Raw genomic sequence first — 19,843 nt, forward strand, 5'->3', positions numbered from 1 at the left:
AACACAATTTCACAAGAAGCAGAGGCAGCAGGATATGTGATAACATACCAGAGATACCATGGCCCAACCAGTCTTGTTATAGATAAACTCCAAGTTGTTCCTCCTTAGATAGAGCAAGCCACCAACAAGCGATACCAACAGGGCCAGAGCAATGGTGCCAGAGTAGTTGGGTGGCCTGAAAACTCGAATCTGCAAAAATAAATGATAATCAAATGAGTGAAGAATAAAAACAAATATTTCTCTTCATCATATTCTAGTCATCACCACTTTCAACAAATTTAGTTTTCTTTGAGAAATACACACAATGAATGTATTTTGATAGTATTTATTCCCAACGCCTCCCTTTAGCTCCTCCCAGATGTGCCCTCAACTTCCTATTCTTTATTTGTTATTTTTTTTAACAACAAGCTATTTATTGACTCTCTTCTGTGCGGTCCCTCTCCAATGAGCTGTCCATACACTACAGCATTGGGGCCATCCACTAAAGCATAATTGACCTACAGTGTTCCTAACTTTAACACAAAGAATTCAGAGAACTGACATCCTATTTTTCACATCTAGCTTTGACATTTCGTTTAATGAAGTCTCAACAAATCAAAAATACATGCTTTGTACAACTTGGTTGTAAGAGATACTCTGTTCCTTTTGCTCGTATGCTGGCGTCTATGCAAATGCTACACATGACACACAGAGCTGTTCTGGATCACACAACAAACCAATTCAACTAGTTAGTACACAGTAAGGCAAGATGTGGGCACATGTGACTTATCTCAACTAGAGATTTTAAATGCTATGTTTAACAAAGCTATTTAAACATAACTCAGAAGTGAAATTATTCTTGTATGCACCCGAGGTGACCTCTACTTTCACAAGCAACTACAGCATGCATGAGCAGATGAGCCCGCATATGCGTTTGCAGGAGTCTAGGCTTTCCGTGCTCTTTCACAGCTGACACAGAAGCTCCACGTGTAACTGAAGAATGAGGAAGCTGTTTGTGAAGCGCCAGCACCAGTACACATCCTCCAGGAGCACAGTCATGTTCCAATTATTCTACTTCTCTGCCAACACCAACTATCCACATACCAGCTCTAGACAGCTTCCTGGGTATAATGTACTATCTCATTGTGATCTGAGCTTAGATTTGCCTGTAATGTAATGATGAACACTTTTCGCTGTGTATTTATGGGCCATATTTACATTTTCTTCAATGAATTGTTTATTCAGATTAATTTTTAATTGAGAGTTGGTATTTTGTTATTCAGTTTAAGAGCCACACATACACCTTGATATGCGGCAAGTCTTCAGAAAATATAATATGTAAATATTTATTCCATCCTGTAGGCTGTCAACTCACATCCATGTTAGTGTACTATATAAAAGCTAGATTTACAAAGTTATACAATTGGAACAAACTCATGATTTATAAATTTCAGATCTTTATTGTAGCTACATTTTCTATTTAAATGAACCAGGATACTCTGACAACACGGTTAATTGAATGCTAGGTAGAGTACAGAGAAAAATCAAGAGCCTATAGAAAATTAATGTACCAGAAAATAAGGGCATGCTTTGAAAACAATTATGAAGCCATGGCTCAGGAACCAGGAGCCTGGCGAAAAATGTGGGGGAGAGAGCACACTCAAGATAGTCAAATCTTGGGCAGCTTTAGTACTCAGCTAATTAACAATAGCAATAAACTAGAAATAAGAGTAACAGGGGAGTGGCAGGGAAAATAAGAAGATGACAGGATCCAAAGGCAAGAAGTACTCCATACCAAACAACCAAACAAAACAACAACAACAACCATGGGGAGAGGAAAAGGGGGAAGAAGGGACAGGTACAGGGAGGGAAAAACAGGGACATGTAAGAAGAGACAGGGATGACGAGGGGGAGGAGAGGAGGCAGGGAGAGATGCCAAGTGGAGAGTGAGAGAGAGAGAGAGAGAGAGAGAGAGAGAGAGAGAGAGAGAGAGAGAGAGAGAGAGAGGAGAGAGAGAGAGAGAGATTAAGTCGCAAAGAATGGAGCCAGGGAAAGTTCAGGGCTTTTGATGTGTAATTTCTATCAGTAGGGCAAGGAAAGATGGCCACAGTTTTTCCCCTCAATGTGCACAGTCTAAATAGAGGGCCAATTTATATCCAAGATATGGTGCTGGCTGGATCCTGTCCAGAAAAGAACCACTAAGAAACGACTAACCTCAGAAACAACAGTCAAGAGAGGTAAAAAAGTTGTATTTGACATACAAAAATCACACTACTCGACAATATTTTAAAAGACCACTACAAAAGAAAATTTGAGTGGATCATTAATAAACATAATCAAAACACAAAGTTAGTGGGTCTCTCACAATCAACAGAATGGTGAAACCTAACAAGGAATTCAGAGAAAGAACCAGAAATCTAGCCACCGTGGTGACAAGCGAATGAGGAAGAATTGATAACAAATACTCTAAGAGAAAATTCTGGTGAACAAAATTATGGACACTGTCTTAATGAATACAAGCTATTAGATAAAAGGACCCACAAGCTGTCAAAATGCTCCAGATTAAAGGATATTTAAAACACATGGTAACTAAATGAATGACTTGATTCTGAACTGGATCACAAAAGGTGGAAAACATCAAACATCAGCTGACTGGATTCTAATATGTATTGTGTCGCTTTTTATAAAATGTTAACCTTTGTGAATTCACGAGACTTCCACTCTCAATGTGCTTATAAGAAGCATAATTCATCCTATGAAATTTTTATGGGAAAAAGTGAATATGTGTACATAAATCAAGGCAGAGGGACTGGACTTGAATATTGGAATAAAAATAAAAATCACCAAGCAAACATGCTACAACGATAACAGATAAATCTATGTAAATGATGTATTCTTATAACTGGTACTATTTCCATTTTGAGTGCACATTCAATTTGTAATATCTTCTATTTGTATTTTATAATTACTACAAATAAAGAATTAAATACAGTCTGTGGTAGGTAGACAAGTCAGAATCACTTCTAATTGCTAGTATATCTTTAACTAATTGTAAATATTTTTGTTTTTATTTTACATTTTCATTTATTGTTATAAATCGAGTAAAATAATAAATAATGATCAAATTAAAATATATGTATTGTTTTTTAAAGGTGTGTGTGTATGTGTGTGTATACGTGTGTATGAATTTGATTTCAAGTGCCCAAGGAGGCAAGAGGTGGGTATTTGGGCCCCTAGACCTGGAGTTATAGGGGACTGTTAGCTGCCTAATCTAGGTATTAAGAGCTGAATTCTATGGCCAAGATAAAAAACACTGATAACAACTTATGCTGGAGAGGGTATGCTCAACTATGTTCATAGCAGCATTATTTGTCATAGCCAGAGCCTGGAAACAACTTAAAATACTCCTCGACCAAAGAATGGATAAAGAAAATATGGTACATTTATACAATGGAATACAATATCAGAAAGAAAATTATGACATCTTGAAATTTGGATGGATCTAGAAAACATCATATTGAGTAAGGTAACCCAGACCCAGAAAGACAATTATCATATGTACTCACTCACAAGTGGATTTAGACAAAAAGCAAAGAAAAATCAGCCTAAAATTCACAATCCCAGAGAACCTAGACAACAAAGAGGACCCTAAGAGAGACATACATGGATCTAATCTACATGTGACATAGTAAAAGACTAGATCTCCTTAGTAAATTGGGATCATGAGGATCATGAGAGAGGATCAAAGGGGAGTGGGAAGGGAGAGAGGGGACTGGAAACAATATATAGATCAATAAAGCAATTAAAAAACCTTAATTCTAGCCCTCTCTAAGAACAGTAAGGGCTCTTATCTTCTAGGCCTCTAGTATTTCTTGTAAGAAACTAGTAAAAGCAGCTGCTCAGTCCAGGTTTCATGGCAGGGAATGTAGCTGAATAGTAGAATACAAATTCAGATATTCATACTACATAGGTCCTGGGTTCAATCTAGCATGGCAAAAACAAAGTTTTCTTTAAGCAGGAAAAGTTTTAAAAGGCCAAAAACAAAAACAAAAAAATTCCTGTTGTTTCATTACAACAGTCTAAAAAACCGAGCTAATCGACATAAACATATCTGAGTGTATGTACAATACATAGTCACACACACATATTTACTGTAGTGAATAAAAACATACATGCACATCCGTTCTGTCTGCAATCCATTTTGCTAGCTGTTCAGCTGCAAATCCAATTCGTTGAAGGTCAAAAGTATCAGCTCTCTTGGGTCTGCCTTTGGAAGGAAAATGCATGAATGTGGGAGCAGAGTTCATGTTGAGCTGTAAAGCAAGTGATAAAATGCTAATTGTAACAACACCAGAATATTCCATATCATTCATCAACATCTTACATGCTTTTATTTAAAAATTCAGAGGAAAGAATTTATTAGGAAAGTCTGCATGGCTTTCTCGAGCTTAATTTCTACTTTTATTCATCTTGATACACAATAGTGAAGTAGAATGGCTCAATTTGCTTAGGCTGTCTGAACTGTCATGTTTAACGTACCATTCATGTCCCCAATTTGGTATTTTGACTCGTTTTTACTTGTCTCTCTAGACTTTTATGATTTAAAAAAAAAAAATGATGCAAAATGCCTGGAAGTGCAAACAGAAACCCTGCGATCTGCCAGCAGGTGGAGCACTCCAATCTGCAGCAGCTGTTGGAGCAGGGCAGAAGTGGGAGCACATGGGGAAGCTGTGCTGTCAGCAGGTGGAGCACTCCACTCTGCAGGAGTTACTACAAGCAGGGCAGAAGTGGGAGCACATGAGGAACCTGTGCTGTCAGCAGGTGGAGCACTCCACTCTGCAGGAGTTACTACAAACAGGGCAGAAGTTTTAACGTTCTCTCACACACATGATCACAGGTGATTTACAGTTTCATCACAAGCAGAAAACAGATGAAATTCTATCTGCTGGAGTAGAAAATAAGTAACTCAGGCAGCAGTGTGTAGAGTGCATACTACAGAAGCATGGGCACCTCATCTCAGATCACCTGTACTTGAACACAGGACCAATGTCTGCATCCCTAGCATGGAGGCTGGGATTTGAGATAGGTCGACCGCATGAGTCAGCCTGTCAGCTAAACAAGTCAAATGGGCAATACTCAGGATCAGTGAAAAACCCTATCTCATAAACATATCACATAAATAGGGATCAGGAAGATGCCTCATGGTACAAACCAGGCAGCCTGAGTCCAACTTCCCTCCTGTCCCAAAAAATTTAACAGTGAAAACAGAGAACTAACTCTACAATGTTGTCCTCTGACATCAACATACAATTTATAGCATACACACCAAGACATAGATCACACACACATGTACACATAATAACAATAAATAATATGGAGAGAAAAAGGAAAATGCTCATTGTCAACTTCTTGCTTCCATATATACATATATGTATGTACGCACATATCCACACATGCATATATACATGTACACATATATCATACACATGTACAAAAAATAAATAGATTGAACTTATGAAATGTCATAAGCCTGTGTGAAATACAACCTAACCAATACATAATTATCATAGTTCAGTTAATTCACATATATTGTCACTGTGTGCTAATAAGCACATTTCCTCTAAATAGAAATGCAAGTGCTTTTACTACAATATAAATGCAAAAACTGTATAATGATGGAATTAGTAGTCTCCAAATATGAACTCTATTTTAAACACATCACATTATTTACTATACTCACTCATTTACTGAGTGAGTTGTATTTAATGTGGTAGACAAGATGTATCAAAACTAACAAACTCAGTTATGCATTTCAAAATCATATATATAGAGTTTTTACCTGTTGGAAAACATCTGTTCCTTCATCATAGTCCACCATTCCAAAGAACAGCTTGTTGCAGAAAGCAGATGAATAACGCCAGGAATTAGCCAGGATTTGATATTCCTCATTAGCTTGCCTGAAACAGATAATGGGGCAAAAAAAAATTAGTATACAATGAACAGAGCCATCAACAGAAGAAGTACTTCAGGGCAGAGCTAACCAATTACTGTAGGGACTATCATCTCATTAATACTTGTATGAAATACAAACTAAACTACTAGACAGCATAAAAAGATCAACAAATACTTTTTTAAAAGGAAGTACATCAAAGTACAAGTTTATTGTTCATGAAGAGTGTAGTTACAATACAGTTACACTTACTCATATGCATGGTACTGAATCTCTTCTATTTTTTAACCAATATATACACAGCTTAAAGATTTAACTGTTTATAGTATAGATTATAAATGCTTCTAAATATTGCAACACTAAAAAGGGTTTGATATGCTAAAGTAGAGGATAAGAAGTAATGGAATTGGTGAGCTTAATTAATTTTGTATACAAATCAGATAATCCTGAAACATCATCTACAATTAAGGGTCAGGAAACACAATGATGTTCTCTGTGTTGTTAGTGTTCATCAAATGGAATACTCTAATCTAAAGGAGCTGAATCTTTTATCTTTCATAGGAAGAAACTTAAGGAACAGTTTAGTTGGTGACTATTATAATATCTAGACACACAGGGCCATAAAATCTTAAGAAAACATGGCGGAGCTACAGTAACAGGCTCAGGCTGAATGTCAGCAAATAAGGGATGCAGGGCCCATAGCATTAAAAGGATGGCATTGAGATAGTATGTAAACACACTGCAAAATTCAAGTATTTTGTTAGAATATATTTTGTTATAGAAAATCAAACCTAGGAAAATGGAAAATCATTAAGAAGTAGCATTCTTGTGATAATTAGAAAAATAAAATGAAAATCCACCAATATAAAATAAAGCAAGGAATAAAATAATATTTTATTTTATTAGCATCTGTGTATATAACAGCTTCTGATGAAACATCCTAAAACAGGCATTTCAGATTTCTCTATCTCATGATGTTTAAGTTGGTCCATGCATATCAGTCAATTAAATATGCATATGTGTACTCACAGTTCAATCAATAAATCCATACAAATTGAAAAACAATGTGCAAATGACAAATGACAAGCCCCTGACTTCAAGATGCTTACATTCTAGAGAGAGCTCTTACACAAACACAAACTATCAGATCATTTCTAGTTCTCTGATTTCTTAATAAATCTGTGTTAATAAACCAAGGAATCAAAGGTGAGCTCTCTCTGCCTTTAAATTCTGCACGCCATTGTCATTCTATTTTTTAGAGTTAATTTTCTAATGACCACTTTGTAAATCCACTACAAATCCTCCACACCACAGCCACACCTGTACTACAGTTCTAGAAACAACACATTTGGTCTACTTCACAAAAACGTCATGGCCATTCTTACAACATGTATTAGATATTTTGTTTAGAAAACCCTCTCTTCCTTCAAAAAGCACAGTCTTACACAATAAAGGTACTTCTGGAGGCATTACCATCCCTGACTTCAAACTCTATTACAGAGCTACAGTACTGAAAACAGCTTGGTACTGGCATAAAAACAGAGAAGTCGACCAATAGAATCATATAGAAGACCCGGATTTTAAACCACAAACCTATGAACACCTGATTTTTGATAAAGGAGCCAAAAGTACACAATGGAAGAAAGAGGGCATCTTCAACAAATAGTGCTGGCATAACTGGATGTCAACCTGTAGAAGAATGAAAGTAGATCCATATCTATCACCAGGCACAAAACTCAAGTCCAAATGGATTAAAGACCTCAATATTAATCTGAACACAATGAGCTTGATAGAGGAGAAAGTGGGAAGTACTCTACAACAAATGGGCACAGGAGACCATTTCCTACGTATAACCCCAGCTGCACAGACATTAAGGGCAACATTGAATAAATGGGACCTCCTGAAGCTGAGCAGCTTCTGTAAAGCAAAGGACACTGTCACTAAGACACAAAGGCAGGGACTTAACATAGTGAAGGGAACCCTGATGGCTATTTGGCTTGGAAACGGGCGGAGTGGGGGTATGGGTGGAAGGGAGGGGAGGGAAGGGGGAGGAAGAGGGGAGGAGATGGAAATTTTTAATAAAAAATGAGAAAAAAAATAAACTATACTTTCTTCATCCATTCTTCCACTGAAGGGCATCTAGGTTGTTTCCAGATTCTGGCTATTACAAATAATGCTGCTATAAACATAGTTGAACAAATGCTTTTATAATATGATTGGGCATCTCTTGGGTAAATTCCCAAGAGTGGGATTGCTGGGTCCTGGGGTAGGTTGATCCCAAATTTCCTGAGAAACCTCCACACTGCATTCCAAAGCGGTTGCATAAGTTTGCATTTCCACCAGTGATGGAGGAGAGTTATCTGTCTATGTTACTTTCATTGGTTAATTAATATAGAAAACTAACTTGGCCCTTTAAGAGAACAGAAAATTAGGTACGCGGAGTAGACAGAACAGAATGCTGGGTAGCAGGAGTGGGGAGACGCTTCAGGCAGTCGCCATAGTGAGTCTCCATGATTCTCCTCTCCGAGATGGACGCAGGTTAAGATCTCTCCTGGTAAGCCACACCTCGTGGTGCTACACAGATTACTAAATATGGGTTAAAGGAAGATGTGAGAATTAGCCAATAAGAGGCTGAAACTATGGGCCAGGCAGTATTTAAATGAATACAGTTTCCATGTAATTATTTTGGGCAAAGCTAGCCGGGTGGCGGGACACGGCCCCGCCGCTCCATCTACACACCAGCAATGGATGAGTGTACCCCTTACTCCACAACCTCTCCAGCAAAGGCTATCATTGGTGTTTTTGATTTTAGCCAATCTGACAGGTATTGCTAAGGAGGTTGAGCATGACCTTAAGTGTCTTTTGGTCATTCGAACTTCTTCTGTTGGGAATTCTCTGTTCAGTTCAGTGCCCTATTTTTTAATTGGGTTAATTAGCATTTTAAAGTCTAGTCTCTTGAGTTCCTTATATATACATATTAGAGTACTACTCGGCGGTAAAAAACAATGACATCTTGAATTTTGCATGCAAATGGATGGAAATAGAAAACACCATCCTGAGTGAGGTAACCCAGGCCCAAAAAGATGAACATGGGATGTACTCACTCATAATTGGTTTCTAGCCATAAATAAAGGACATCGAGCCTATAATTCGTATAAAATCCTAGAGAAGCTAAATAAGAAGGTGAATTCAAAGGAACACATATAGTTATCCTCCTGGATATTGGACGTAGACAAGATTGCTGGACAAAAAATGGGAACTTGGGGGTGGGGTGGGTTGGGGGAATGGGGAGAGAAAAGTGTGAAGTGGAGGATGGGAAGAGCTTGGGGGAATAGGATGGTTGGGATATAGGAAGGGTGGATATGGGAACAAGGAATTATATATCTTAATTAAGGGAGCCATTCTAGGGTTGGCAGAGACTTGACTCTAGAGGGGTTCCCAGGTGTCCAGGAAGACGCCCCCAGCTAGTTCCTTGGGCAGCTGAGGAGAGGGTGCCAGAAATGTACAGATCCTATTGCCATACTCATGAATATCTTGCATATCACCATAGAACCTTCACCTGGCGTTGGATGGAGAAAATGACAGAGCCCCAAATAGGAGCACCGGACTGAGCTCCCAAGGTCCTGATGAGGAGCAAAAGGAGGGAGATCATGAGCAAGGAAGTCAGGACCGTGAGGGGTGCGTTCATCCATTGAGAAGGTGGGACAGATCTAACGGGAGACCACCAAGTCCAGTTGGAATGGGACTGATGGAACAGGGAACCAAACTGGACTCTCTGAATGTGGCTGACGGTGGAGGAGGACTGAGAAACCAAGGACAACAGCGATGAGCTTGAACTCTACAGCATGGACGGGCTCACTGTGAGCCTTGTCAGTTTGGTTGCTCACCTTCCTGGACTTAAGGGAACTTGGGAGGACCTTGGACTTAACATAGTGAAGGGAACCCTGATGGCTCTTTGGCTTGGAGAGGGAGGGAGTGAGGGTATGGGTGGAAGGGAGGGGAGGGAAGAGGGAGGAGGAGGAGAGGAGATGGAAATTTTTAATAAAAAAATGAGAAAAAATAAACCATAAAAAATAAAATATAAAAGGAGTACAAATCTACCACGTCTTTTGAAAGGCACTTCCAAGTCTAAGCTTGTAAGCTTGCTGATGCCGCCGACTGCAACAGCAACCCTCCACTAAAGCGCAGAAGGACTTGCTGCATGCACATTAGCTGATCCACTTGGAAAGAGTGACTGTCCAGGGGTAGAACTTGAACTTTTATCAAGTTCTGCTGTTAAAGATGCTGAATAATATTCTTTCCTCCCTGACCAGTATATCATAAGTATTTTTAAGATAAAATTCAGGGCTGGAGAGATGGCTCAGAGGTTAAGAGCATTGCCTGCTCTTCCAAAGGCCCTGAGTTCAATTCCCAGCAACTACATGGTGGCTCACAACCATCTGTAATGGGGTCTGGTGCCCTCTTCGGGCCTGCAAGCATACACACAAACAGAATATTGTATACATAATAAATAAATAAATAAATAAATATAAAAAAAAGATAAAATTCATCTGCATTACAGATTCTCAATCCTGGGATGTGACTAAAAGTCATATTTCACTCTATTTAGGGGGAAAATCATTGAATGTTTTATATATCACTATAAAAATAATATAATTATTCTAATTTAAGTTGGTTTCACTGAATAACTTGGTTCACTTTATTTTTATAAAACATAACTACATACTGGAATGTTGGGGGGCAATGTGGTAACACCAGAGGTATTATGGCCCAAATTGTTTTGTTACAGATCAATGCCAAGTTGTACCGTCTTCGATAGAGCAAACCAACAACAGGAGACACTAAGGGTGAAAGCAATGTATGCTACTTCACAAATGAATACCACTTATGACTCCCACCATGCTAGTGAATAAGTCATCGAGAAACATGTTATGCCAATTTTATAAGCAAATGTGGAATTTAAAACATAAATATATTTATACTCAGCATTTTAAGTAGATGCTGCAGTAACAAAGAGAAATGGCTGACACTGTCTCCCTCAGAGGAGCAGACATACACAATCATACAACATAAATAAGAAACAGTTTTAAATGCGGCTTACACTTGCATACACTAGATGAGGAAAACAGATAAGAAACACGGTCAGTGAAAACATCTGGAACAAACGGGTCTGTCCAAATGACTAAAGCTATGAGGAAGACTGACAGGAAGAAAGATAGCAACTTTCTTCACTCTCAAACGCTCTACAGAATCTAGGCCTCATACAGACAACAAGGAAAGGAAAGACTAAGAAAAGTAACTAGAAGTGAGGCTTCTTTCTGTAAATAGTGATCAGCTTCAGGGGGTTTTGAAAGGAGCACGTTTTGCAAACAGTATCTGCACTGTGTCAGATAACCACCTGTCTGAGAGCGAGTGTCACTATGATAAAGGTTTGGAGCCCATGGACGGGCTCTGTGGGAGCCTTCTCAGCTTGGTTGAACACCTTCCTGGACCTGGGGGGAGTTGGGAGGACCTTGGTCTTAACATAGAGTAGGGAACCCTGATGGCTCCTTGGCCTGGAGAGGGAGGTATGGGTGGAGGGGAGGGGAGGGAAGGGAAGGAGGAGGAGAAAAGATGGAAATTTTTAAATATAAAAAAATAAACCATGAAAAAAAGAAAAAAAAGAAAAGAAAAGGCTAGAAATGGTCAAGATGGGAAAACACAGGTTCCTAAATTATTATATAATCATGTAACCTATTTTGTACATATTATTCTTTGGAATCTAGAAGATCACAACATCCAACTAAAATTTCTGTATAATCCTTAGATGGTTAGTTTTGATTGTAGACTTTATACAAGTACAATCACCTGGGAAGAGAATCTCAATGCATAATTATCTGGGTAAGTGTGGCCCGTAGACATGTTTATGAGGGGTTTTCATAACTGGAAAAATGAAGGTGGGAAGATTCACTCTCAATGTGAGCAGCACTGTTTCCTGGACTGGGTCCTGGGCTGAATGGAAAGGGGAGTGTATTAGTCACTGTTCTATGGCTATCAGGAGACACCATGACTAAGCAACATATAGATGAAAGCCTTTATGGCCTGCTTAGTAAACTTCAGGTTTAATCCCAGATCATCATGGTGGGAAGGAGACAGGCATAGCACAGGAGCAGTAGCTGAGAACTTTACATCCAGATCTACAAGCAACAGGGAGAGAAAGAGGGAAAGAAGGGGGAGGGAGAGAGGGAGAGAAGGAGGGAGGGAAGCTGGACTTAGTATCATTGGGTTATGAGTCTTCACTAATTCAACTGTTCTCTGCTTCGGACTTGACAAAGTGCCAAGTCGTTTCAAGATCATGTTGCATTGAAATCCCCAGAAAGACAGACGACAGCCTCAGATTGCACACCGAGCCCATTCTGGCTTACTGTGCTCTCAGCGTATTTTTATCACAACAATAGGAAAAATATTAAGTCTAATCCTCAGAAATATCTCTAATCTGAATAAAAGATTCCATGAACGCCGAAGAAATTAGAATTTCTGAACTCAAATACAAAACTTGAGTAAAGGTAATATTGGCAAAATAAACAAGGCTTTCTCCTGTTTGGGTACATTGAGTAATAATAGTCCCAAGGAACAAATCTATCTCGAAAACAAAACTAGAAATAATAAATTATGCTTCATAAATATGTACTACTAATGCTATATATTCAAAGTACAAGTCATTAATCAGAAATAAATGTGCCTAAAGATGTAAAGCCAATTATCTTCTATTTCCACTACTATTCTAACTTTTAAACAGGGAATTAAAGAAACCTAAGAACAATAACAAAAAAAATCAGTGGAACCTAGCCCATTTATCAGTTTATATTGAAAGCACACACAATTATTAGTGTTTACTAGCATACTGCATTACTGATTGCTATTCAAAATACAAAGTGAAAGCCACAAACACCATGAGCACACAAATAACCACACCTTTAATAGTACCATCAGGGAGAGATGCCCATAGGAAAATGAGGGTTCAACCTTAGGAACTCAGGGAACAGCATGAATTGTTCCAGTGTGCTCACACGGAGCCTGAAGAGGGCAGTCAAGCTGCATGAAAATGATCCAGGAGCGTTAAGTAATAACTGCAGGGCACTGTTCTGCTAAATCTCTTGTATTAAATCTTCTCCATTTTTATTAGAGAACAAGAAAAAAATCACTTAATTCAAATGCTATAACTTTTTACATTATACTCTTTTTAAAAGGTTATGTAAAACTAAAAAGGATTATTAACTCATCTATGGTTCGATATATTTTATATTTCCCAAGATGAATGTAATTTTCATCTTTAAACATTTAAAGGAATGTTTTAAATCGTTTTTCTTCATAACATTATTCAAATTTCCTATCATATAATAGACTCATATTAAAAGTATATGCGTTTATGTTTTTATGATTAAATTACATATACATAAACATATATTACATAGTTATTTCAAAGTATGTCTTCATCGAGCCTCAAATAATTTCAGCAGACAGTGATTTGCACAGATTTGAAGTTGACATGCCTTTTAAAAAGGCTTCTGGTATTACAATTGGGGAGAATAAAAAAAACTAAAGAACATCATTCAAAGCTTGTAACTGTTTTTCTGGCTGTGCTAAGCTGGTCAGTGTGTTAGGATTTTCCTCACTAAATCCAATGCAACTATGCTAAGGGAATATTTACTCTCAGGCTCACAGCTGCCAAGGCTTTAGTCCATCACAGGTTGACTACACATTACGTTGGGCCTAAGGGCAAGAAGAATAAGATAATGGCAGAAGCATGTGAAGAGGTAATTCACCTTGCGGTGCCCAGGAATCAGTGTACAGAAAGAGAGGACAAGACAAGAAATTCTTCCAGGGCCAGCCTCTTAATGACACATTTACTCCAACCAGGCCCACCTGCCACAATCCCACCAACTACCCACTCTGAACCCAGCAAAGAATTTATCCATTTATAAAATCATAGCTGTGATAATCCAATCACTTCACCAGAGCCACACTCTAAAAACTACTTGCATGAGATTGCACAAGGTCTTTTTTTGAAACATGTCAAATTATATGTCCATGACAATACTGCATTTCTTGCATATCCATATTGTCTTCCTTTTTCAAAATAAACAGTGAAAAAATAGTAAAAATTTGAATAGAAATATAAAATACAGATAGATATAAATAGTACAGATGAGAAACAAAGAAATGCTTAAATATGGATATCAAGATAAGTAACATACAGATAACAAAGAAACAAAAAGATATACCACTTGCTCACTGAGCAAACTCTTTAAAGTCTATATGGATAATTCAGAGGAAAATTATATTATAAATAAAGTAAACATGGTAATGAAGGTTAAAAATAAATCAACACATAAATAAAGTGATTTCTGACAAAAGGAAGAAATACTTCCTCATCTCAAGATATTCCAATACCTTCTACAAACATGAAATTTAACTTAAGGATAGGAAATCATCAGAGAACAAGTTAAAATAATGCACATTTTCTTTACGATAACATACCCACTGTGATCGCTATTCTTACCAACTTCACTACATGGCAAGATGCTAAAACAGCTAATAAAATACTTCCAGGGGAGTCTGTGATGGTATTTTCATAAGTATGCTTAAAGGAAAGACACAGCCAGGCTTGGTAGCATACAATTCAGTCCCAGCACTTTGGAAGCAGAGGTAGGTGGTGTGCTAGGAATTCCAGGACAGCCTTGTCTATATAATGAGTTCTAGGACAGCTAAGTCACATAGTGAGATCCTGCCTCAAGAAACAAACAAAAAGGAGGGAAAACCAACCTTGAATATGAGCTGTATTATCTCATAGAAGGGGGACCAGAGCAGAGTAAAGGAGGAAATCACAAAACCACTAGCAAAGTTATCCCTGCCCTCTGCATTTCCTGCCACCATGACACGAGCTGCTCGGCTTTGCCATACTCTTTCTGCCATGGGCCAAAATGTAGATCCTCTCACTTAAGTTACTGTTCTCAGTTATTTGTCACTTAGACAAACAGGTTAGCTAGCACAGGGAATTAGCACTAGAGGAGTAAAGTCAACTATGACATGGTAATTGCTGAGTACATCTAGTCAAGTTTACAGTGAGAATTGTCAAAAACACCTTAAAAAGATTTCCTGTATCTGATTATTGATATATGTCTGTCTGGTTTTGCTTTGGAGCAGGCGCTGATACACATACTAATTTTATTCCTGTTCACTAGAGAAATTTCAACACAGAAACTAAACAACTTATCTGTGTCTCACAGTAAGGAATAAATGGAGCAAGCTAAACTCGTCTCAATTTGAGAAAGCTTTATTGTAGGTGGAGTCTCCTGTTCTAACCACCTGGTTCCCAATAACCAACTCAGAGGCTGAATATGAATTAGAAATGCTTGGTCAGTATCTCAGGCTTATTATGAACTAGCTCTTATAATTTAAATTAACCCTTTCTATCAAAATACATTTTGTCATGTGGCTGGTGGCTTTACCTGTACTTCAGCATGTCCTGCTTCCTCTCCATTTCCTGGCATCTCCTCTAAATCCCGAGTATGTCCTTCATCCTCCCACCATTCTCCCTGTGCCACGCTGTCTTGCCCCATCTCTTTTTGCCCTGCTATCAACCAATCAGTTTTTTATTAACAACAAGCATAATACACAGCATTTCCCTCTTTTTGACTAATTAAAAAGGAAGGTTTCAACTTTAAAATAGTAAAATTATATATAACAAAACAGTTATTAAGTAAGAATTGCAGTAAGAATATCCAATCCATTTGTATTTGGCAAAAATTCAAGAAAATATTTTATCATCTATCTTATGAGCTCAAAGTTTTGTATCTAATTTATCTTTTATCATAACTAAGGAAAATTATAACTATCTAGTCTTAAAATCCATCAAAGACCTCAGAATGGTGAAATGTTACCTAATGACAGAGACATCTTGCTGCCTGGATAGTCACCCCAAGTTATTCCGCAACACTGGAGCACCCAACCCTGGTTTCCAGAACTCACGTATTTGGCAGAGTCCTATGAAGCAGGGAATCTTGAAGGACTATACTACCTTGTATTGGCAAACTTCCAGTCACCTTTCTTGTGTCCTGCTGGTACAGCTTGGATTGGACAGTATATTGTCAGTAACTGAGGCAAAGGCAGTTTCTTTGCCCATATGGCTAGCTTTTCACAACTACATTTGGCTATAAGAATATAAATATGTTCTCAATTCTCAGAACTACTCTCAGCCCACCTCAGAAATCAGAACTTTTTAATACAATCCATTAAACCTGTATCACATTCAGTGTGCTAAACCTTCTAATAATGTGTTTTGTAATGCATGTGTATATATTAATTTTTATACCAATTTTCTAAATATATTATTTATGCACACAAAAGTATTAAGAGAACATAAAAGAACACTTTGAGAGAAGGATGCTTTTTACATGATACAGTGTGGATTGTAGCCTCAGAGGTCAAACAATTTGATGTGTGTTCAAAATAAAATCAATGTACAGAAGTATAAGTTACTATAAATAAATACAAAACTATGATGCCAACACCTACCAAGTGTAGTGAGCATAGTCACATACTGCAGGCAGAATTTGAACTCTCAAGATCTGAACTTGAGAATAACTTTACAATTCATGATGTACAAATCTAGAAATGTCATAGTCATTTTATCCCTCCCCCCGTTGAGCATGATAATATGAGTAATTCCTCCCTCGAGAGTTGTTAAAAGGTGAAAGAATGAGGCATGTCAAACTCCTAGCTAAGTGACAAAGTGTTATATAAACCTCCATGTGTCCGACAACTGCCAGGAAAGCTGATTATTCACACGCCGCTTCACGTTTCTTCAACAGGTACTTCTCCTCTCTCTCTGCACCAAGTTCCAAAGTCTTCTTTAATTTCCCTCCATAAAGTCACCTTACTATTGACAAGTGTTTCAAAATGTTCTTCTGTGATTCTCCTAAACTTTCTATACCTCGAGTGCACACATGACACAACACGTACACTAGAAACATACCAAATAATCACATCCAACAGACAGAAGAATATAAGCATAACATATTAATTTCCAGAATTCTGTACATCTAAATACGGTTTATGAATATTCAAATTAATAACAGAAAGGTGTTGTCATTGATCTCTACTTTTCTTTCCTGATATTTATGAGTTTAGGAAAGCACCAATTTAAGGCATAAGTACATGTCAAGGTCCAGAATTCCAAGTCTGTTCTGAGATGGAGAGCTATAATGGATGAGTCTGTTCATGGTTATCTTCCCAGTATCCAGCTAAATACCTAATAGAACCACTGTCAGTAATTGTAAAAGACAAATTATAATCTCAGCAGAGGAAACTGGTAGTAATACCAAACTCTATGCTGGTTACTACTAATTTTATGAATGTTTGTTACCAATATAGTCTCTCATTTAATAAAATTATACTGAGCACATAAGTACACACATAACTTTGAACTTAAGCCCATAGTTCCCATCCTCATCATCATCACCACCATCACAACCTTTCCAAAATTCTTTATACAAAAGGCTTTCATACTTCTGTTCATCTTATCTGTTCAAGTTTATCTCCAAAGAATAGTTATAAGTAGAAAATTACATATCACTGTAAAATCATGATAGTCAGCAAATAATTCCTTAATAATGACTTTATTTTACAAAAACAACAAATAAAATGATTTACAGTGATAAAGAGAGTGCTGTACACAGAGACTGTATATGACCACTCTCAAAGGTAAAAGGGGATAAAGAAAGGGAATTAAAAGTAAGCAGCATTTTTCAGTTCAAAATCAAAAGAGCTTCTTGGTGATGTGGGTGGCTGACTGCATGCAGTGAAGTTCAGCTTGACCCAAGAGATTCCAGAACTCTAGGACTGGGGACAGAATGAAAGAGCACATCAGCACTGCAGTCACAACCGATCAGTGGGGGTGGGGGTGAAGGGTGGCAACAGGCGCTTATAGAAGTGTAGAGAAACAAGAAGCCAAAATGGAAAAAAAATCAAAAGGTGATCTGAACGCAACTGATCTAGAAGCTATAGTTTAGCCAGAATTTGAGAAATATTCTGCCTTTCCCAATATTAAGTACTGTAACGTTGAGAAAATTGTTGCTTTGGAAAATAAAAAATCTTTTCCATTTCAAACTTGGTGTGGTGGCAAACAGCTTTAATCCCAACACTAGGAAGGCAGAGTCAGGAGGATCCCTGTGAGTTTAAGGCCAGCCAGGTCTACAAAGTTAGTTCCAGGACAGCCTGATCATACATTTTGTTTGTCACACCAAGAATTGCCATGTTGTCCTGGAAACCATCTGTCATGTGATCACATGTGGCACTGATGTGATAGTGAGACCTGATTCAGGAACACAGGTCACAGTTTAGCTTGTTTTCCTTCTAAGATCCATGGCACAGATGAAGATGGCCAGCTTTAGAGGACCCAGAGTCTGAGTCTGTGTCAGGGAACGAGCATCAGAATTAAGAAGTTTAGGTGCTGAAAACTCAAGCCCTGGTCCTGTTTCACACCCTGCACTCAGCAGTGTGTTGGCCCATATGTCATGTGGGCTCCTCCTTATGCTTCAAACTCTTTCCCTTCTCCATCTGCCTTACATTCTTCCAGCATTCTCTTTCTCTTGTTCTCTCTATATACTTTTTGAATGTTACTTAAAATTTTGTTTTACATCTTTCATTTCTTCCTTTAATGCATACCATTTTTAAATCCACTTTATAACTTTTCAGTTTAGAGCTATGCAGAAGGCAAAGCCAATGAGGTGTTTGCCACCAATACTGACAACCTGAATTCAGTTCCTAGACCCACAGTGGAATCAGAGAAGCAATTCTTGTAAGTTGTTCTATGACTTCTACTTGTGCACTGTGGTGCACATGTGTGTATGCATACATACACACACACAAACACACACACACACACACACACACCACACCACACTTCTATGCTATACACCACACTGTATTGTATTGATTATTTTCAAAGCTATGGAGAGAAGTGGAATTAGTTTTTCTCTATTTCTGGTTCATTTCAATTTGTTGCCGTGACTATACTGCTCCCCTTTCTCTCAACCCCGGAACACCTGAGAATACACTGTGCACTGTGCATGTACTCTATTGATGACACTCCTAACAGACCTAAGAGCCACAACTCTTTGCTCTACCCACAGCTCACATCTTTGTCAAAAAGTTTAATTCAAAGATTAAGTGATATTTTGATATTAGTAAAAGTAAAACTACAAATGAATAGCCAATACTATGATCTAAGTAAGCCGGACGAGACAGTTTTGAAAACCCACTCTTGATTCTTGAACAAATACAGCAAAACAAAGAGTAACAGTCTGGGGACAGTGCACTTGATAAGAAAATTAGACATGGTACAAGCAAAATCAGTAATTAAAAATACATATATATTTATCATAGTGTTGTTCAATTTCAATAAGTATGAATTGTGCAGAGTAGCATCCCACACTAAGATAGTGTTCATGTGTTTCTATTTTACTCCATTTAAGTTCACTTACCCTTGATCTTCTTATCCATCTCCCATCTCCAACCCTTTTACCTCCCACATCCCTATTGTACCCAATTCACTTGGATTGCTGTTTATTTCCTTAAAGCCATCCACACATGACTAACACATGCAATATGGCTCCTTGTGAGCCTGGTGTATTTTATCTAGCATGATGACTTCTAATTTTCCCCATGATCCAACAATGTCTTTATTTTTACTCCTCTCTAGCTCTCTGAAGCCATGGACCTGAATAAATGCATCTTCAGGTTGATTTAGTCATGGTGTTTTATCTGAGCATCAGAGAAGTAATAAGACAACTAAGTATCTTCCCTCCAAACCTACTTAGAGCTCTCAGATATATCCTACAATAGCGGAAAGAAAGTCTACTGGACAGTCCA

General features: G+C 37.9%; 1 protein-coding gene across 1 annotated transcript in view; it reads right to left on the bottom strand.

Annotated features, from left to right (window-relative positions):
* Positions 1–19,843, bottom strand: part of Tusc3 (tumor suppressor candidate 3) — a 162,314-nt gene that overhangs the window by 74,219 nt on the left and 68,252 nt on the right. Inside the window, exons 3-5 of the mRNA XM_038327288.1 lie at positions 5,819–5,936; positions 4,152–4,292; positions 49–189 (exon numbers count right to left, since the gene is read on the bottom strand). Coding sequence (XP_038183216.1) covers positions 49–189; positions 4,152–4,292; positions 5,819–5,936 — 400 coding nt within the window. The remainder of the gene's footprint in view (positions 1–48; positions 190–4,151; positions 4,293–5,818; positions 5,937–19,843) is intronic.

This window comes from Arvicola amphibius, chromosome 4 (assembly GCF_903992535.2).
Source record: "Arvicola amphibius chromosome 4, mArvAmp1.2, whole genome shotgun sequence".
Taxonomy (NCBI): Eukaryota; Metazoa; Chordata; class Mammalia; order Rodentia; family Cricetidae; genus Arvicola; species Arvicola amphibius.